The 20,454-nt window shown below is 58.1% G+C and overlaps 2 protein-coding genes across 4 annotated transcripts in view; one reads left to right on the top strand and one right to left on the bottom strand.

The window, feature by feature from the left end:
- Window positions 1-10,091, top strand: part of PDZD7 (PDZ domain containing 7) — a 21,200-nt gene extending 11,109 nt beyond the window's left edge. For both annotated transcript variants that reach the window (XM_023588793.2, XM_058298519.1), the window contains 8 exons: window positions 2,295-2,345; window positions 2,917-3,092; window positions 6,424-6,515; window positions 6,644-6,735; window positions 6,901-6,972; window positions 7,448-8,056; window positions 8,357-8,457; window positions 8,909-10,091. In XM_023588793.2, the coding sequence (XP_023444561.2) occupies window positions 2,295-2,345; window positions 2,917-3,092; window positions 6,424-6,515; window positions 6,644-6,735; window positions 6,901-6,972; window positions 7,448-8,056; window positions 8,357-8,457; window positions 8,909-9,124 (1,409 nt within the window). In that variant the 3' untranslated portion in view covers window positions 9,125-10,091. The remainder of the gene's footprint in view (window positions 1-2,294; window positions 2,346-2,916; window positions 3,093-6,423; window positions 6,516-6,643; window positions 6,736-6,900; window positions 6,973-7,447; window positions 8,057-8,356; window positions 8,458-8,908) is intronic.
- LZTS2 (leucine zipper tumor suppressor 2) lies at window positions 9,936-20,454 on the bottom strand. 2 transcript variants are annotated; one of them, XM_058298522.2, is made up of 5 exons: window positions 19,862-20,454; window positions 14,107-14,556; window positions 12,851-13,513; window positions 12,023-12,280; window positions 9,936-11,262 (listed from the first exon to the last, which is right to left on the bottom strand). In XM_058298522.2, exons 2-5 carry the CDS (start codon window positions 14,512-14,514, stop codon window positions 10,579-10,581), a joined length of 2,013 nt encoding a protein of 670 aa, XP_058154505.1. In that variant the 5' UTR covers window positions 14,515-14,556; window positions 19,862-20,454; the 3' UTR covers window positions 9,936-10,578. The 2 variants fall into 2 exon arrangements, with proteins under 2 accessions (XP_058154505.1, XP_058154504.1); XM_058298521.2 differs by lacking the exon at window positions 19,862-20,454 and adding an exon at window positions 17,133-17,254.

Genomic DNA, 20,454 nt, shown 5'->3' with positions numbered 1-20,454 from the left:
TCTGCTAGAGACCTCTGAGACTTACAAAACAATTTATCTGTTTCCAAACACAAATGGACAGACAAAGGACAAACATGTTCATCACATTGAGGAGAAACTGGAAGGGAGACATGAGTCACTGGTCCTCTACAGTTCAGTAAACCTTCAAGTCATCCTCCATTCTATTTCAATCTGAGGATCATTCTTAAGATGATGGTTTCTTCTTTTTGGTCCCTTATGGGAACCCACCCTTTCCACTGGTTTGTCCAATGGCCATTTTCTTGGTTCCACCCTCATCAAGCATCTCAGTGTTGACCAGGCTCCAGACCTCTCCCTCCAAGAGTGATGGGGTGATTGCCACACCTTACCCAATCTTTGGGTTAGAGTCTTAACCCCCCTAGTACAGTGATGTGAAGACAACATTCCCCCTAACCTTTGGCATACAGGCTCAACCCACTTAGAGCAATGAGTTGACCACCTGGCCTTCCCTAACCATTGGCATGCAGGCTCAACCTTCTCAGAGCAATGAATTGACCACCTGGTGTTCCCTAATCCATGGGGGACAGGTCCACCCCTCTTGGACCTGTGGGGTTCTGACCTTAATGCCATAATCCTTGGGGAATGTGCTCCACCCTCTCTTTATCCTGGGGTGGTAAAACTCTCCCAGAACATCAGGTGGGAACATCCAACCTCTTCAACTGCTGGTGCAAACTCACCCTCTCTGTACACGTGGGTAGGGTTCCTCTCTAGGCCCAAGGTGACTTATTAATTCCAGAGCTCAACTTCCATGGTCTTCCTCTTGAAGTTTTTCCCCTTCAATCTCTCCTTTGTATGTCCCTTTTATTCCAGACTGACAGTGGTTTTGTTCATACAGCTCTCTGAAAAAGTCTGTTGGTTTAACATGCAGGAAGCAGGGGTCCAAGCCATCAGACAGTAAAACTTTCCACAAGTCTTTCTGACATAACTGCATCTTCAATCCTGATTTACAAGTTCCAAGTTTAGTTAAGTCCTCCAATGGGGCACTTCCATCTAGGAACTTTATTTCCAGAGACTTGTAATTTCCAGAATCAGTTTCTGTTTTCTTTGTGTCTGACAGTTCAGTCCTCAGCATATCTCTCTCATCTAGCACTTTGCTATAAGCTGCAAGCAAAAGGCAAGCTGCATTCTCTGGGTTTACTTTGGAAATTTCTTCAGCTAATTACCCAGGCTCGCCACTTTCAAATTCTGCCTTCCATAAAATGCCAGAAGTTAATCTTGCTAAGTTCTCTGCAACTTAAAAACACAGATCACTTTTCCACCAGTTTCCAATAATAGTTTCATCATTTACTTCTAAGGCATCATAAAAAGTCTCTTTAGCATCCATATTGCTGTTAACAGTCTCTTCAAAGCACTGTAGGTCTTTTCTTCCAAGCATCTCACAAGTCCTCCAAAAAATGCCTCTTACTGATTTATAAAACTGTCCTAGCATTTTGGTAATTGCAAAAGCACTACCCCACTCCTGGTACCAAATTCTATATTAGTCAGTCAAAGGGGTATTTGCTGATGCAAAATACCAGAAATTGGTTGGTTTTTATAAAGTGTATTTATTTGGGGTAAGAGCTTACAGATACCAGGCCATAAAGCATAACCCTATTTGTTCAGTGCTGAGAGAGAGAGGATTCTTCCATTGGCCAGCAGGAGTCAAGTGCCCCTCCCCACCAACTATCTTGGCTGAGAATGGGGTTGGGGTGGGCCCCAGGTTGGGAAATGAGTATTGGGCAAAAACAACCAGAAAACAGAGCTGGGCTCTGCCCTACCTGGGGGTTGGATGTTCTGAGGTCTTGAAATGACAATCCTGTGGGAGAGACAGTCCCTTCAGATTAGGGCAGGCCAGCCCCCCTCCCTCAACCCATTTCTCTTCCTACAGCCTGCAAGGCCTTGCCCTCTTCTGGGTCTCTTCCCACCTCTCTGGCCACTCTTCTTTCTCCTTCAAAGGCTCCTTTTTATCCCTCTGCCCCCTGAAGGTAGGTGCTCCCCTAAGCTCTGTCCTTAGTGTTTTTTCCTCCTTACCTTTGCTTTCAAACAAATCTCTCTAAACAGAGCTCAGACTGCACCCTTTCTTGACCGAACCCTTTGCTGGCTCCCCATTGCCTACAAATGAAAGCCCTAGCCTGAGCCTGGCCTTCAAGGCCCTCCTGGCCTGGCCTCTTGCCTCCCTGTCTTTCCTCCCTCTACCTGAACTCTCCATTCCAGGCAGAGCTTCAGCCAGTCCCAAGCCCTCCCAACCCCTCAGATTGGGGCCACAGCCCAAGACTGAGCCTCTTTCTTCTTCACAGCAGGGGGAGTGGGACCTGTGCAGAAGTTTGTCACCTGGAGACTGAGACGCGGTAATTTATGCATCCTTTATGTAAGGCCTGGTTTGCATTTGAGTTACAGATGGGGGTGCAAGTTGGGGGTCAGCTAAGGGGCTTTGGGCTCAACTCAACTGGGAACAAGCATGGGGGATCAGGCAAAAAAAAAAGGAGCACATTGGGGGTTACTAAAAGAATGATACTACGCTTACTGGGAAAGATAGGGTTGCAGACAGGTATTGGGGTGCATGTTTAGGTCTGGGGGGCTTGGGTTGAGACTTCCAAAGACAGATTTTGGAGAGATGAGGGAAACTGTGCTAGGTCTATAATGGGGAACGGACTAGTGTGAACTGCATGTGGAGGGGCCAGGAAGGACTGGGCTGAGGACCTATTAAGGAAAAGACTGGTTTGGGGTTCTGTGTTGGGGGGGTTGAGGGACCTGGGTTGGGGCTCCAAAGGTGAGCAGATTGCTATGGCGGACCATGGTGGGAGCATCTGGGCCACACTGGGATTCCGTCAGGGGTAGCTGGGATTCTCAGCTGGCCTGTTCTGTGGCCTGACGCCACCCTGAGGGAGGCCCCTGCTCCCTCCCCTGCCGAATCCCCAGACCGGGAGAGGGGCCGGACTGTGCTCTCTGCAAGGTCCGGGAGCCCCTCCAGCCAGCTGCCCAATATGGATGAGCGGGTGCAGGCCTGGGAGAACCGAAGGCCCCTTATTCAGGACCTGGCCCAGCGACTGCTGACAGAGGACGAGGTGCTGGCAGTCACCCGCCACTGCTCCCGGGTAAGCCCCCATCCTACCCCAGCCACAAGTCACCCAGCCCTTCATTCCTGGTCCACTCGCCAGTATCTGAGCCTGTTGCTGACAGGCCAGTTGTCAGTGAAAGCAGATGTCACCCCTGCAACTGGCCCCTGACCTCATCAGGAAGGGCACACAGACAAGAGCTAGAACCTAAACAATTATAATGACAAATCCTGCTGAGTGCTGTGAGGGCAACGAACATTAGATGGTGTGGTCTGGGAAGGCCTCCCCGAGGTGGTGATATTTAAGCTGAGGAGAGAAGGAGCCAGACTGGTGATGAAGAGGTGAGTGCCTGCAGCTACCTGCCCCGCCTTCCTCTAAGCCCTTTCCCCCAGTGCCTCCTTTTGCTCCTGCCCCATGCCAGTCCCTGCCCTGTTACCTGGGGAAGTCAGCCATTGCCCTCATCTACCCACCAAGCCCCCCCACAGCACTATGCTGTTGTTTCTTTGTTTCCTTTCACTTCAAACCAAACCAGAGGGTCCTAGGGTGGGATGGAAGTTAGATTTGGGGAGTCCTTGTAGCCTGCAAGTTGGGGACCTGCCCCCTCTGCTGGTTTCCTGTGATGACTACTCGTCAGGGCACACATGGGCCTGTGGTGTAAGGACAAGTTCCGGGTTATGGTTTGTGGATTCCCCCACCCCCTCACCTTGGCCAGGGCGGAACTGTATCGTATGTCGGTGTGATGTGTGCATTTGCGTGTCTGCAAGACTGGGTGTTGGAGAAGCTGGGTTCGTGTCCACATGACTGTACGATTGTATCTGTGTGTGTGAGCGTGTGTATGCCTGGTTCACACACATGTGTCTATGCAGTGTGAGGTGTGGGGCTGTGTGTACCAGCCTCCTGTCAGCCCAAAACCCTGAACTCTGGCCACTAGGTAGGGCTTCGTGTCTGTTCTTTTGTGTGCTCCTTTCCCTCTTGTCTCCACTCCCCGCATCTGCCCAAGCCAGGGCCTTCTCCCACTACATGCCCAGATCACCTGGGGAACTTTGGAGACTGTCCACACCTCAGCCGAGCTCCACCCACGCCAAGAGACCAGACCCTGTGGGGTAGAGCCCTGGCCTGAGTGGTTAGTTAACCTCCCCTAGTGACTCTGGTGTGTGGCACCAGACCCCCAACCTCCCCTCTCTCTCCCCCTCGGATCCATCTTCCCACAGCTACCAAGTCAGGCATTCTAAACCACCTCCCTGGCCACTTTGTGCCCTAATTCTCCCCACAACCTCTTGTTGGAAGAATAGACTACAGGGAAGTGGATGTGGCTCAAGTGATGTGGCTCTACCATACGGGAGGTCCCAGGTTTGATCCCCGTGACCTCCTGGTAAAGGCATGCTGGCGAGTCAGGCCCGCGCGGTGAGCAACACAGCTAGATGATGACGCAACAAAGAGAGATTCAGGGGAGAGTCAAGGTGAGACGCAACAGAAACCAGGAACTGAGGTGGCACAAGCGACAGGGAACCTCTCTCCACATCGGAGTTCCCCAGGATCAAATCCCAGTGAAGCCTAGAGGAGCAAACGAGAAGAGAAAACAAAAAGAAACAGACTCAGAAGATCACATAGCGAATGGACACAGACAGCAAAAACAGCAGGGGTGGGGAGGGGAAAAAAAGGCGTACAAACTCCTTACCCTCACATTCAAGGTCCTCCCTGATTCGACTTCCGGTCCCACCCACGTCAGCTTTCCCATCATCTTCCTGTCATCACCATGAAGGCTTATCCAGATCATGAGCTGCTCAACTCTAGGGCTTGCTAACCACACTGTAGTCCCGACCTGCACAGCCCTACCTGAGGTCGTGCTAAAGCCCACCCACTCCCCATTCCCCGTCACCCTTGCAGCACTTTCCTCCCCACTTTCATGCTGTCTCCTCCATCTGTCCCTCAAGAGTCAGCATAAATGCCACCATCTCCATGGAGCCCGCTCTGGTCCTCCCACCTTCTTCTGAGGACCCTCTGCCCCATTGCCAGGGATTTGTAGTTCACTGATGCCCTCGGCTCCCACTGGACTGAGTTCCTGAGCGGCTGCGTCATTGTGACCCCACTGCTGGCCCTTGGTGGGTGGGAACACAGGTGTGTGGACTTGAAGTGTGTGCACATACCTGGCTGGTTTTGTGCAAGTGTGTGTATCTCTCTCTCCAGACAAAAGGGGTATGTGTATGTGTGAGTCCCTGCAACTTTGTGTGTATTTTAGGGCCACACACTTCATTTATATATATATATATTTTATTTATTTATTTATTCCCCGCCCCACTTGTGGCTTATTTGCTGTCTGCTCTCTGTGTCCATATGTGCGTGTTCTTCTGTGTCTGCTTGTCTCCCTTTATTGTGTCATCTTGCTGCGCCAGCTCTCTGCACGGCGTGGGCCATCAGCTCTGGCCAGCTTGCCTTCACAAGGAGGCCCTGGGACACAAACCCAGGGCATCCCATATGGTAGACAGGAGCCCAATTGATTGAGCCACAGCCACTTCCCATCATTCATATTTTAATTATTTCAATATATTTGCAAATGACTTGCTCTGGCCACCAGGGCATGCTATGCCCATACGGATGCTGTGTGTTTATGTGTAGCTGTGTGTGTCCCTGAATCGGCGTGTTTCTCTCTCACCACCAGGGGGCGGTGTGCAGCCCTAGTAGGCTGGCTCTGTGTTCAGTTCGCCTGCATTGATGGGGTGTGGCTGGTGGCATCGGGGCAGTGCCAGGGAAAAGGGGCTCCAACCCCATGGAACTGACTGGAGAGGCTCCCTGTAGGGCCACCCCTTCCCCAAGGTTCCCACTCTAGCCCTGAACAAAGCCTGATTTGTTGGTCCATGCGCAGCCCCCACTGGGGCAGCCAGGCCCAGAGCGTAGAGTTTGGCTGAAATTCCTTCTTTCTGCCTGGGAGGTGGGGGCGGGGAGGAGAGTCCACTCCCTGTACATCCTTTTCCGGGAGCAGAGCCAGGCAAGATCCAGAATTCTCGGGTCCCAGTCTGTCTTCACACTTACTCCTTCTCCTGAGCCTCAGTTTCCTAATCTGTAAAACGGGAATAATTAATGGCACCTCTCAGGGTGGTGGTAGAGCTAAATGAGAGATCATATGGCCAGCGCGCGTAGACCAGGGCCTTTCCGCAAGCTGGTAGTGTTGCAGCTAGCACAGATCTGTTATTGGTATTGCAGTCACCAAGATAAGGTCATCCTGCAGACAGCCTGGGGGTGGGGAGAGCTTTTCCTAAAGCTTGGAGGGCTGGATGGGTTCTGAGTCCCCTACGTGTCCTGGCATTTCCCCTCACCCAGCTCAGGAAGTCCCTGCTGCTATCTAACCTGCAGTCTCTCTCTCTCTCTGCAGTATGTGCATGAGGGCGGTGTGGAGGACCTAGTGCGGCCCCTTTTGGCCATTCTGGACAGGCCAGAGAAGCTGCTGCTGCTGAGAGACATCAGGTAGGGGGGAGGGTTTGGGGGCAGGAAGGGGATCCCCAATAGCTCCCCCAACTTCCTTGGGGCTGAAGCCCCTCCTAGCACCTCCGGAACTGAGCTCCTCTCCTTCCCCGTCCCTTGTCCTCGCCCAGGAGTGTGGTGGCCCCTACAGACCTGGGCCGCTTTGACAGCATGGTGATGCCCGTGGAGCTGGCGGCTTTCGAGGCCCTCAAGGGCAGGGCAGGTCAGCAGCTGGGGGCAGGGCTTCTGGATGCTAAGCCCTGCCCCCGAGTGGGGGTGGCGGGGCCTCCCAGGGGGCAAAGGGCAGACATGGCCTGAGCCCCTTCGGCTGAGTCCAGCGGGGGCCAGGCAGGGTGCCAGCCTCTGACTGGCTCCCCTCCCCAACCAGTGCGGCCTCCCGCTCTGCGGCCAGCCCGGCAGGACACGCCGCCCAAGCGTCACCTCATCACACCTGTGCCTGGTCAGTCTGAGTCCCAGAGCCCAGGGATGGGGGCACAACCCTGAAGGGACAGGGGAAGGGAGAATGGGTGTCCCGGCCCGGCCCCACATGGGGCAGCTAGGGTTCCTTGCAGGCAAGCGCTCGTCCACCAGAACCATTTTTATTTCATCTGCTCACCACCTGTACTATTTACTTAATAATTGTTTTTAATCCCACTCGCTTTTTAAATTTAGTCTCATTCTGTGCAATAATCTCTCGGAAATTTCCAGTTTGCTAGTCATTATTTTTTCTTAGACACATTAAAATAAAACCGTAACCCTTACAATGGAAAGGGTTAAAATACAATCATACTAGTAATAGAACACGTTTGCCTGCCTGCTTCTCGGCCCTGCACAGACAGGGCAAGGACCGCGGTCGCGAAAGGTGGTCTGGGCTGGGAGTCCTGCCTCTGCTGGGGGTGAAGAGGGGGCAGCCTGACCTTGACCCTCTTCCCCAGACAGCCGCGGGGGCTTCTACCTGCTGCCCGTGAATGGCTTCCCCGAGGAGGAAGATGATGGGGAGCTGAGGGAGCGCCTGGGGGCCCTCAAGGTCTCCCGGGGCGCCTCTGCACCCCGCCACCCCCACGGAGGGATCCCCCCTCTCCAAGACGTGCCAGTAGATGCCTTCGCCCCCTGCCAAGGCACCTGCACACCCCCTTCCCAGCCACCCCCTGTCACTCCCCGGCCCCCCCGGCCTAACTGGCTGCTGACAGAACCCCTGACCCACGAGGACCCTCAGCGGAGCCAGAGCCAGAGCCCGGGCCGGGGCACTGCACAGAGTCGCAGCCGCAGCCGCAGCCGCAGCCGCGGGAAGTCCCCCGGCCGCAGGTGCTCTCCATCGCCGGCGCCTGTCCCCAGCCCCAGCATGGCCAACGGGCGCTACCACAGGCCTCGGAAGGCCAGGCCCCCTTTGCCACGAGCTCTGGATGGACAGGCAGCCAAGGCGGGAGCTGGTCAAGGGCCCTCTGAGGATGGAGCTGGCCCGACCCCAGCCGAGGAGGTGGTCACGGAGGCCCCCAGTGGGGAGCTGAGAACAGTCACACTGTCTAAGACGAAGCAGTCCTTGGGTGAGTCCAGGGGGGACTGGGCCTGACAGAGGGGACTCCTGGGGTTGGGTGAGGGTGGTGGGCTTGAGGCCTGGAAGAAGGAAGAGAATCTGGAGTATTGGGGGACAGTTGGAAGCTCGGAAGCTGGAGGAGCAAGACTTGGGAGTGAGTTGAGGCTTGAGTCGTATGAGTAGGAACAGAAGCTGGGGGTTTGGGAGAGGTTGGGGGCCTGGATTTGGGGATGGGTCCTGGGTTTCTCCTGGGAGCTCTGGGGTCTGGGGTGTGGCTATACCCTAACCCAAGTGTTTCTCACCTCACCAGGCATCAGCATCTCTGGGGGCATTGAGTCCAAAGTGCAGCCCGTGGTGAAGGTAGAAAAGATCTTCCCTGGGGGTGCCGCCTTCCTCAGCGGGGCCCTGCAGGTGAGTGAAGAGCACCCAGGCCCCCTTCGCAGGCCCAGAGCTGAATTCTGGCAGGAGGTGGGGCTGACCCCAGGCTCACCTCCCAGCCAGACATGTAGACACCTGGGAGGCCTGGGGCAGTGGAGATGGGTCATGGGAGGAGGCCTGGGGCAGGGGGACAGGCATGTAGGATGAGCAGGACTAGGGAAAAATCTGTCCCGATGCTGGCCTGAGCCTGAGGGCCGCCCATCCTGTTCCACTGAGCCCCAAGGGACAAAGGACTATTGTCTGCACCCTGCCCTGCCCCCAAAGGTTCCAGGCACAAAAGTCCCATTGTCCATCCCCTCCACCCAGATGGGGGAGGAGTGTCCTAGCTGGTGGAGGTGAGAGGATACTGCCTTCAGATTGGGTGATGGGTGGGGGTAACTTGAGGAGGAAGGGCTGTGACTCCCCCTGCCCTGCCCCATCCCAGGCTGGCTTCGAGCTTGTGGCAGTAGATGGAGAGAGCCTGGAGCAGGTGACCCACCAGCGAGCAGTGGACACCATCCGCCGGGCTTATCGCAACAAGGCTCGGGAGCCCATGGAGCTGGTGGTCAGGGTCCCGGGGCCCAGCGCCCTGCCCTCATCCCCCACCTCAGCAGCCCTCACAGACCAGCACCTGCCTGCTGAGTGTTCCGGGGCCCACTGACCCCCGGATGCTGGTCCAGCCCCCTCCCGCCGGCTCCCACAATCTCCGTGAATGCGCAGACCCCTCCCAATACCAGGCCCCACCTGCTGACCTCGGACCCCTCCCACTGGTGTCCAGATCGCCTTCCCATCCACACCAGGCTCCTCCTGCAGGCCCCCGGCACTCCTGATTCCTGAAACTAACCTCAAACTCTCCCCACCACCCTTCCCACGGACCCCCGAGTCACCTGCCAAGCCCTCGACCCCTCCTACCGACTTCCTCGGGACTCAGGGACTGCCCACCCGCCTGCCCTGCCTCCTCCCAGAGCTCCACAGCAGGGCCTCGGATCTGCCCACTCTCCTCCTGACACTGAGGCTCTGCCCTTTTCAGATGAACTTGGTGTCCAAGGACAAGGTGCTATTGGGCAGCCTGTCACCCACACTCACTGCCACCCAACTTCCCAAGACAGAAGGCGGGTTCCAGAAACTCGAGGATTGGGGCTGGGATTGGGGGCACTTCCTCATGATGCCCCCTCCCTTTTGATCCTCCCCAAGCTCTCAGAGATGTGGACTCTCATATAGGGCCCTCGAGGCGTCATAATGTCAACCCCCTAGCCCCAAGCAGCATTCTGTCTGGACAGAATGGAAGGTTCTTCAAGTCCCTTACACCCTGAGGCCATCCCACTAGGAAGCTCCTGCTTTCTCCTGGTTCTGTCCTCCCCCAACACCCTCTCCCCCTGTAAGACCTCCAGGAGGGGTAGCAGGAGCCAGTAAACAAAGAGGGGAAGGGGGGTCAAACCAGTTCCTGCAATATTTATCCAGCGTACTCACTGTTTTTAAAAACAAAACATTTTTTAAAATTTTTTCTTTGGGTTTGTACAAGAAATTTACAGTGTGAAAAATGTACAAGTGAAAACGAGGCCATGAGCCTGGGTGTGGGGAGGGGCCGCTTGGTTACAAACACAAATAAACAAGACATTTCTGAGTTCTTCCTTTGGTCTGACTACAGCCCCCTCACCCCACGAGAGAGGCTGCAGGGCTGGAACCTGGGGATCCGACCCCAGGCCCAGCCCCGTCCCCCACCGCGGGCAGGGTGGGGGCAGGCACATCCGGAGCAGCTGGCGCCATCTGGCTCTCCCCTGGCTTTGGGGTGGGGAAGAATGTGGGAATGAGGGAGCCCCTTCCTCTTCCCAGCTCCCCTGGCTGGGGTGGGCTAGTGAGCGTCTGGGGGTGAGTGGGGTTGGTGGAGTGGCACTGGCAGCAGCTGGGGAGAGAAACAGGTGGTGAGTAGGTGACAATGAACATGAGGGACCTTCAAGGGATCTGACCTCACTCTTCCAGGCCATGGGGCCATGACAATTTCTTGGCAGAGACCAGAAGCCTGGATCCTGGGCGACGAGTGGCACTGGGGCCCAAATAGACGGGAGAATGCTGCTTTCCTTTGGCAGGGCTCTGCAGGGCTGGCTGCCAGGGGCCCTAGATTTCAGTGGCAGTGATCTCCTCCAGGCAGATGCAGGGCGCCGGCTCGGCCAGGCCCAGGTCGGCCAGCTCACGGGCCTCCAGCTCCAGGCTGAGCTGCTGCAGCTCCTGCTCCAGTTGCCGGTTGCGCCGGTACATCTGGATGTAGTTGTGCTGCAGCTGCTTCTGGTAGCGGATCACCTGCTCCTTCTCTGCCTGCCAGGCCAGTCGCTCGCCCTCGAAGCTGTCCCGTTGCTCCTCACCCCGCCGCCGCTCCCGCTGCAGCTCTGCCCGCAGCCGCTCCACCTGGGCCCTCAGGCTGCCCCCCACCCCAGCTGCCGCCCGCTGCGCCTTGGCCTCATCGCTCTCGGCCAGGAGGAACGGGTCGGTGGCTGCTGCCGGCACAGGGGGCTCCCGGAGTCCGGAAGCCTCGGCATCCAACTGCCCAGCTTTCTCCCGCAGCCGCTCAGCCTCCTGGCGGTGCCGCCGCAGCTCCTGGGAGCAGGCCTCCAGCTCCAGCTCCCGGGCCCGCGCTGCCTCTTGCAGGCCCCGTGCCCGGCCCTCACTGACCCGCAGGGCGGCCCGGGCTTCCCGCAGCGCCACCCGTAGGGCCACCAGCTCGCTGCCTTTCTGTACCAGCTCTGCCTGAGACTCCTTCAGCTGCTGCTTCAACAGGGAGATTTCGCCTGACTTCTGGCACACCTGGGGGTGGGAGGTGGTTGAGAAGGATGGTGAGAAGGGGGCTCCCTGGGGGCCACGCCCTGAGCACCACACTGGTTATCTGGGGAGAGGAGGCTCACTCATCCCCGTTTTACGGATGAGGACCTGCCAGAGGTCACATAGCTGGTAAATGGCTTAAGTGGAGCCCAGATTCAGGTATCTATCCTTCCAAGCGTGTGTCTTTAAACCATGACCGACACTGTGGAAGTACCACCTAGCCCTGAGGACTGGGTGGTGGTGGGTGTTGCAGGAACATGAGCATTCAAGGACGGTGCCCATGTTTCCAGTTGAGAGGCAGTACAGCCAAAGCCATTGTGCCTGGGTTCAAACCTCAGCTCTGCCACCTCGCAGGTGTGTTTTTGGGCTCCAGCCTCTCTGGGCCTGTTTCTTCATCTATAAAATGGGGGTATTACTAAGACCTATCTCGTAGGATTGTTACAAGGATTGAACAAAATACTCTAGGTGACATGCTTAGAAGAGTGCGTAGCCCACAGCAAGCACCACGTTCTTATTATTGCTTGGAAGGTGGCTGGGATGGGACATTCCTCCTACACGAGTACTTGACCAGACCAATGAGGAAACGCCCCCCCAGAAAGGGACATCAGAGGGGGTCCTCATCTCACAGAGGTAAGGAAGGGGAGGCCCTCTGTAGGTGTCAGACTGAGGCGTGTATGGCTGGACCCCTCTCTCCAGGGCTTATCCCACTGTGACCCTGCTCCCTGCTCCTCTGGGTCTGGCCCACCTCCCATTTGGTTTCCTCCAGCCGCGGCCCGAGCTCCCGCTGCTCCCGCTCAAAGGTGGCACAGCGCCGCTCAAGCTGCTCACGTTCCTGTAGCAACTGTGCAAAGTCGTCCTGCAACTGCCGCTTCTCTTGCTGCAGCTGGAACACTTGCAGCTGCAACAGCTGCTGGGCCCGCTGCGCCCGCTGAGCTGCCTGCTGCGCCTGGGCCGCAGAGTCCTCGCGCTCTCGCTGCCAGTGGCGCTGCCGCTCCTCGTACACCTGTAGGCAAGAAGGCAGACCGGGTCCTGGGCGGCTCCCCAAACCCCGAGCCCTGACTGCCCCCAACTCCCCACTTACTAACTGCTCTTGGTGGTTCACTGCCCTGGGCCCAGGGAGGGTAGGGTCCACTATAAGCATAGACAGTAACTATGACACTATAATTATAACAATAATAGAAACAATGGCATCAAGCACTCATAAAGCACTTCCTAGGTGCCAGGTATTATTCTAAGCACTTTATACCCTTTGCCTTATTTAATCCTCCTAATAATCCTATGAAACCAAAAATATCCCTATCTATAGATGAGGAAACTGAAGCTCAGTAAGGTTAAGTAAATTGCTCAAGTGCAAAAGAGAGTAAGTGGCAGGGCTAGATTCAAATCCAGTCAGACTCCCACCACTCTGTAGGTTAAGCAAGAAGTGGGATGAGGTGAAACATAACTAGAATTGCCTGACAACTGCTCCATGCCCCACCCCCACTGCCTCTGACACAAGTGGAAATGCTCCTTGGATTCCCAGCACCTTTGGGTGCTCTGCCATGCCACCCCCCATTATCACCCGTGACCACACCTGGCACATGGTCGCCTTGCTCTCATCCAGACTGTCCCGCAGCTGCTGCAGCTCTGCCTCACGATCGCGGAGCTTCCCTTCCAGGACACAGTGCAGCAGGGCCTCGTCGGAGGGGGGTGGGGGGGGCGGGGGTGGGGGGGAGCGCTCCCCACAGGAGCTGCTGTCAGGAGAGGCCCGGGGACCGCTGCCCAAGAGCCCCCCAGCCAGGCGGCCCCCCAGGGAGCCCGTGCTCTTGCTGGAGGAGGATCGGCCACTGTCCGAGTGAGAGGGTCCAGTAGGGGCCCCTCGGACTGGCCCAGGCAGTGCCCCCCGCCCAGGGCCATGGGAGGGCAGGTGCCCGCCAGGGGAGCTGGTGGCTGGCTCGGCACCCCCGGTGCTGTAGGTGGGCAGGCTGGACAGCGAGTTCCGGCCGGAGTCGGACAGTGTCCCCGATGGGCAGCCGCTGGCCCAGCCGCTCAGTGCCAGGGGCTTGTCGGCAGCCGAGGAGGAAGAGGAAGAGGAGGAGGAGGAGGCAGGACCGCCAAACAGCTGTGTCAGGCTGCCCTGGCTCCCAGATAGCCCGGTGGCCCGAGGACCCAGGAAGCTAGGTAGGGATGGTGCCCCTCGAGTTTTGGGCAGCACTGGCTTGAAGGCTGTTGGGCGGATCAGGATTTTCTCCATGTTCTGAAATGAGCGGCCACGTGACACTGGGGATGAGCTACCCGATCTTTTAAAGCCCTTATCACAGTCCCTGTCCTCCCGTCTGGGGTTCTCAATCCCCACGTATTAATAACAATTGCTACCACTGGCTGAGGGCTGACTGAGTGTCAGCAGCAAAAGTTCAGCTCTAATCATTACGACATCCACATGAGCAAAGCAGTATATTACAGATGAGAGACTGGAGCTCAAGGTTAAAGGCCTGGCCCAAAGTCAAACACATAGTTGTAATACCAGTAACTTAAGCTGTTTAACATTCACTGAGTACATGCTGTGTGCCAGGCACTGTGCTAAATGCTTTATATATTATTTGATTCGACTCTCACATCAATCCTGAAGGCTAACCTATTATCTCCATTTCACAGATACAGAAACTGAGGCTCAGAAAGCTTACATGGACTTTCTTGTGGTCACAGCCAGAATGTGGCAAAGCTGGGATTAGAACCCAGGTCTGGTGAACCAGGAGCCCACATTCTTTTCTTTAAGAAGGCCTCCAAATTCCAGCTTCCCCAGGGAGCTCCTGACTCCACCTTGCCCCCAGAGGAAGGATTGGTCCTCACCTTCTCCAGCTTCCCGGAGACGGGGATGAGCTTGGGTGGTGGGCCCCGGAGGTGGGCGTGGCGAGCCTGCTGCTCTCGGGCATCCTCGACATCACTGCTTGGGCTGGGAGGTGACTCTGTCCGGAAGTCCTCATTGATGTAGGTGAAGGTTGTGCCAGGGACAGCCTTCCTAGGGGGTAAAGCTGGGCACAGCGGCTCCTGTGCCCCATAGCCACCCCGCAGCAGCCCATCCTGCTGTCGGAAGAAGGTGGGCCCCGAGGGGCCGTGGTGGCGCGGAGGAGCCGGCCCCCCAGGGCAGGGCCGGCCTGAGATGAGACTGCTCACACTGCCCATGGCTGGAGCTTGTGGGGCAGCGGCGGCCTCAGGAGCAGGCTCCAGGGGCAGCGGCAGAGGCTGCACAATGGCCATGGCAGCAGAGACTCAGGCCTGGCCAAGGGCCTCCGAGGCAATCTGTGGACAGGACAGTGGTGTCAGAGTCCCTCTCGACCTCCAGATATCTTGAGCCCCTCCCTATACCAGGCCCTTAGTCCCCCCATGACCCCACGCCCCAGGCTAAACACTCCCCGTCCCCACCAGTAACAAGCCCTGATACCCCCCTAAAGCTCCCCCTCCAAGCATCTGCAGGAGCCTCAATTCTGCCTGGGCCCCAGCCCACTGCCCAGCTCTAGTCTCAACAGGCTGAGGTCCACTGAGCAGAATATGAGGGTGATGGGAGGCCTGGGGGTGGTGCTGGGTCATAAAGCAGCAAAGGTCCAGGCCATGGTCCAAGCCCAAACCTGCACCTTCCACGGAGGCCAGCACTCAGACTAGCTCCCTGCACAGGTCCCTGGTCCCCTGGGACAGACGGCGTCATTAAAGGGCAGTTAGCGCAGAGGCAACCTCAGAGATGCCATCAACAACTCAGACGGTAATTAGAAAACAAAGAGCTAAGGCTAGGCACTGCCCAGCCTCCCCAGCTGGGCCTCAGTTTCTCCCAGACAGACAGACGGCAAGGCTAGAGCCGGCCAAACAAGAAACCCAGAGCTTTTAGGGAGCCCACAGGGGCCCTCTGGGGTCTCCCACCCCCCAGAGGTGGATGCAGGCTCATGCTTACTTCCATGACAACTCCTAGCCTCCCCACACCCAATTAGCCATGCTCAAAGGAGCCTACACAGTCCCTGCCCCAAGTCCCACTGCCAACCTCCAGGAAACCTCCCTGCTTTAGATAGTTACCCAGAGTAACCCTGATGGGGTGAAGGCAGAACCCCTCCCTCAGCACCTCCTTCCAAACCAAAGGCCCCTGCGGTCACCTCCGGCAGCTGCTCCCAGGGAAGAGGGCTCCACCTCCCCAGAAGCTGCTCCTTCCTGGAAAGGGACAGCAGTCTCCACCCAGAACTCCCTCCCCAATCCTGAGGCCGATGACCAGGACTTAGGCATCTGCTGAAGTCATCAAGCAGAGCAGGGGCCAAGAAGTGGACAGAGAATTGTGTGGGAGGAGGAGTGTGTACATTACTTAATTGTATGTTTGACATGGGAGCATAAAAACGAGCACTGCGGGTGTAGGAGTGGAAATGTTTTCATGTGTGAAAACACCATGAATGAGTGTGTAAGTATATGCTAGGTTTAGATAGATGTATAAGTACATTCATATATATATGAGCATATGGGTGAAATCTTATCTTACAAAAGTATATGTATAAATAGGAGGTGACATCAGAAAGTATGTGAAAGTTATGAACATATACGTTTAAGTGAATCTGTGGTACGTGCGAGTGTGAACATATGAGAATACATTTGGGCAGACATAGAGGGATGTTCACGTATACATGATTTTACACGTGAACTCGTATATAGTACACGAGTAAGTATGTGAAAAGGAAGGTGAGTGTGTCCAAGCATGTACTGAGGAGTGTGTGTGACTGTGAGCGAGGTGGGGGGAGTGGGTGGCATGGAGCGCCCCTGGGGGAGTGGAGGCCTGCCTTACTCCCCTGCAGGGAGAGGTGAGATACACTTTGACTCTTCCACCCCATATGCTCCCCTTTGATCCCCATCAAATCCACCCCCTTTGCCCCACCCAAGTAAAAAAACATTGAGAGCCAGGAAGGTGTCCAGACAGGGGGAGGAGCTAGAAGTTGGGGGGGAGCCATGTCCAGGGAATACTCAGGCCCCTCTGCAGGGCGCAGGGCCCAGGGCCGAGACCACGCCACTAGTCCAGGCCCTGGGCAAGGCCCCCGAAACCCCCTTCAGGGTCACCCCAGGGCACGGAAAGAACAGTAGGGAAGGGGCTTGGAGGGGGGGGTTGGCAGCTCTGTCCCCATGTCCTCACTTTGTTGAGCACACAGAAAGTGAAAACTGAGGGGAGGAGACAGATGCAGAGAAATACAGGGGCCCAAAAGACAAGAGACAAAGACTGGGAGAGGCGGCCGAGAGGGTCAGGCAGGCCCGGGAGCGGGGCCCCCCGAACCCCACGGAGAGACATAAGCTGGGCCCCGAGGGCCAGACGCCCAGGGAGAGCCAGGCGTCTGGAGAGCCAGGCCCGGCCGCCGGCTCCCGCTCTCGGAGCCGAGAGAGAAGGAGGGGCAAGCGAGGCTCCATTTTGAGAAATGCGTTTGTGCTGTGGGAAAAGGAACCCCTCGCCCTCCCCACCTCTCCAGCGCTCCCCGAGTAATCACTCTGGCACAGGGACCCTCCTGCAGTGGGCTGGGGGCGCTGAGGGATGGGGCTCGGCCAGGCTCACAGAGGGGCCCGGCCAAGGTCCGGTTCCCACAGACCTCAATTTTGGGGCCGGAAGAGTTGGGGAAAGTCACCCCCGACCCAATTCCAGAGACCAGGCAAACGGGATCAAGTCAGGGATCACAAGTTCCCGTCCCACGACAGGAAGCCGGGAGCCCCCAGCCCCGCCACAAGAGTCCCCAAAGCCCTCCCTCCGCTCGCCCCTCCCCCGGCTTCCACAAAGTAGGGGCAGCTGTGGAATGCCGGCTCCCCAATGGACCGCCACCGCGCAGAAGTTGGGGGTGCCCCCACAGAGCCTCCCGGCCCCCCCTCACCTCCGCCGCGCTGCTCCATGCTCAGCCCCGGGCCGCCCCCGACGCTCCACCCGCGCGCAGCCCGACTCCAGCCCGCGCGCGGCCACTCGGGCGTCCGACCCGACCCGACCCAGCCCCCGCCCCGGCCCCGGCCCCGGCCCCGCCTCCACGGCGCCCCCCGCCCGCCCGGGCTGGGTGGGCGGGGCAGCGCGGGGGAGGGGCCGAAGGGGCGGCTCCGCCCCCGGGGCGCCGCCACGCGCCAGCACCGACGCGTCTCGCGTGGCCGGGGGGGTGCACGCAGGGGCGAGAATCAGGAGTCCTCCCTTCGACTAGGGGGTTTGGGAATTCGGGGGCGGGGGGCGGTGGCTCAGGACTCGGGGGCGGCGGGTCACTCTCTCCCCGCACCCGGGCCCGGGGACCGGCGGCAACTGGTCATTGTTCCAGCACAAAGGGCCAGGCACGGAGGCGGCCGCCCCTCCCCCATTCGCTTCTCTAGTGGAAGCCTTCCCCCAAGACACTCCAGCTGCAGAGTCCAGAGGGGCAGGCCGAGGGTCTGCTGCCCACCCCACCCGACCCCATCTCTGGCTGCCCGCACAAGGCCGCGGGGAGGTTCGGTCCGCCCCTGCCCCACCCCCAGCGGGTTGAGGGCAGCACACTTGTATTTGCGGAGGCGGCGCCACCTGGCGGCCGGTTGGGAGAACATGTCCAGCCCCCCAGCCCCACCGTGCGGGTCCCCCATCCCTCTCCCCAGAACTGCCTTCTCTCCCGCCAGCCCAGATCTGCACCCGGAGCGACTCTGCTCCCCAGCCTTCCCTCAGAGCCATTTGCTAAGTAGCTCGAAGAGAGGCGGTCCCTGGCCCCCCAACAATCACTGGGGTGTCCCGTTCCAAACCTCCAGTCCAAACCTACATCAGCCTTACAAAAGACAACACTGCAGTCTTCCCCAGGGTCAGAGATATTCTCAGCCTCTCGCAAAGTCTTAACACCCACACATTCTCATCCATCAAACGGTTTCGTGTTCCTTCTACCCGCAGTCTTTCATAGAGACACACATAGAGACACACTGTGTCACACGCCTTGTTTGGCACAGTCTTTCACACCCAGTCACAATCTTAAATACACTTAGTCTCCTAACCATCTTCCACACACTGACAGTCATTCACAGTTGCTTGCACAGACAGCTTCTAACACATACACATCGTGTTTCACAAACATCCTTCCACACAGATTTTCCCATAGGGTTCTCTTTGACTTGATGAGGTAGCTGATGCCCCCACCCCTGGGCAAGGAATTCCCCCCACCCCCACCCCCAAGGACAAGGCCTTCGAAGCTACTCCCAGTCCCAGGAAGGAGCATTCCGTCCCCGTCCCCCCCCTTCAGGACACAGCCCTGGCCGGCTCTCAGTTCTATTTTTAGCTCTATGGAAAGGGTTGTTTTTCTTTTTCCCTGGAAAGGGAAACAGCCCAGCCACCCTCAGGCTCATCCCAGTCTCTCAGCCTCACAAGATCCAGAGGGAGGCCCTCTTCCCATTAGGGAACCCCTCTCCTGGCCTTGCCCTGATCCCAGCCTCTTGGGGCATCAGGAGCCTCCGCCCCTTCCCGGCAGCCAGCCTAGAAGCTCAGGCAGCAGCTGGGATCAGCGTGAGGGTGCGGGGCAGAAGGCCGGTGCCCACTCCCTCGCTCCTGGGGGGAGCAGGCTGGCGCTCATCCTCCATTCTCCTGAAAGGGTGTAGGACCACTGCAGGATTGAGAAGTGTTTACACTCATGCATTTACTAGGGGGTGGGGGGGACGGGGACGGGACACATCCACTCTTACACGGGTGGGCCTTCTGCTTCTACACTGGGGGGAGGAGCTCCCACTTCTGCAAAAGGGGGGTGGGTTGGTAGGATGGGGAAACACAGATGCTCAAGCAGCTGCTCCTTGGGCTGGAATTAAGGGGTGGTGGGGGGCAGCTGCCCAATGCCATCAAGGAAAGGGCCTCCCTCTGATACCTGCAGGAATGGGGATACCATGAATGTGTTCAGGTGAGGGGGGGCGAGGAGCCCTGGTAACCCCACCCCAGCCGAAGAGCTTCCCGTCTCCCGTCCTCCTGGGCCACCCCGGCTCCAGGGGGCGTTGTTCTCCCTTTTCTTGGGAAGGTCTTATCATCACACCAGGATCGAGGCGTAGCTAGGAGTACCGCCGGGTGGGACCCGGCAGACTGTCTCCCAACTGGAGAGGGCAGGGCGTTCTGCTGTCGCGTACTTGGCGGGGGTGGGGGAAGCACAGCACTTGGCTGCGGCGGGATCACGTGCTCGGCGCCTGTTTACGTCTTAGCCTTCACCTGCAGGCGGTTGGGAAGCAGGAACCTCCGGATGCATCCCACCCGACCCGCCCCCGTCGGTGATCACGGGGCGGCCCCTCTCCCCCACCCTCGAGAAGTACGCTACAGCAGAGCGCCCAGATCACTGGGGGTCCACGCGGGCCGGTGGTGTGCCCCTGCGACTGCAAGCGTAACACACTGGGTGCGTCCGGTCCTGCGTCCACGTGTTTGTGTCCCAAGTCCGTGCGTGGGCCAGTGTGCACGCGTGTGTGGCCCGTCGGCGTGAGTTTCTGTGTCGCCTCCTATTCAGACTCCCTCTGCTGCGTCCCACAGGATGCGAACCCCCCTCCGCCCCAATCCCCTGCTTCCCAGACGGGGAAAGTTGGCTCCAGTGCGAGGACGTGCAGGAGGCGGGTGTTCCTCCACTTCAGCCGCCCCACCACTCACCAGGCGCCACCTGCGCAGCAGCTCCAGCTTCCGCCCCACGCCTGCTCCAGCGCGGGCACCTCTCCGCAGATCCGCCGGCTCCGGTCGCCGGCCTGGCCCGGCCTGGTGGAGCAGGGCGGGGCGACTGAGGCCGCGCCCCCGACCCAGGGAGGGGAGTGGTCTGCCCCGCAGCCCCTCAGCAGCCGACCTAGTAGCTGGTGGGAGGCTCAAGGCTGCCCTGCCCTTCTGGCCCGACTTCACCAGCTTCCTGGACTTGGCTTTGACCTGGGGAAGGGGCGAGCGGCACGTGACCGAAAGCTAACCTACCTGGCTGCCCTAACCAACCCGACTATGGGACTTGACTCTGCCGCCCCTTCCTCCCCGCTCCTTAGGGAGCGCAACCTGGTCTACTCCCAGCCCACTCCTCAAACACAAGGAAAACCCCTGGGAAGCAGACAAAGAGAGCTCCGGTTTCACCAAAACAGCGCCTTCCACCCCACCCCCCAACCTGGGGCTGCCCAGGCAGAACGAGCACCGCCCCCTCCCCGGAGTAGGTTCCTGCCCAGGTGAGGTCGGCCAGTTCTGGCCTCCACAGGGCATGGCCAGGCTTCCCT

The sequence above is a fragment of the Dasypus novemcinctus genome, chromosome 6 (assembly GCF_030445035.2).
Source record: "Dasypus novemcinctus isolate mDasNov1 chromosome 6, mDasNov1.1.hap2, whole genome shotgun sequence".
NCBI classification, from domain to species: domain Eukaryota; kingdom Metazoa; phylum Chordata; class Mammalia; order Cingulata; family Dasypodidae; genus Dasypus; species Dasypus novemcinctus.
This window is presented reverse-complemented; position numbering and strand designations above follow the sequence as displayed.

Coding starts and splice junctions, on each gene's coding strand:
- LZTS2 (XM_058298522.2), bottom strand. CDS start 14,514: ATGGCCATTGTGCAGCCTCTGCCGCTGCCCCTGGAGCCTGCTCCTGAG. Junction 13,514..14,106: donor TCTCCGGGAAGCTGGAGAAG/GTGAGGACCAAT, acceptor CGCTCATTTCAG/AACATGGAGAAAATCCTGAT. Junction 12,281..12,850: donor GCAAGGCGACCATGTGCCAG/GTGTGGTCACGG, acceptor TCTTGCCTACAG/GTGTACGAGGAGCGGCAGCG.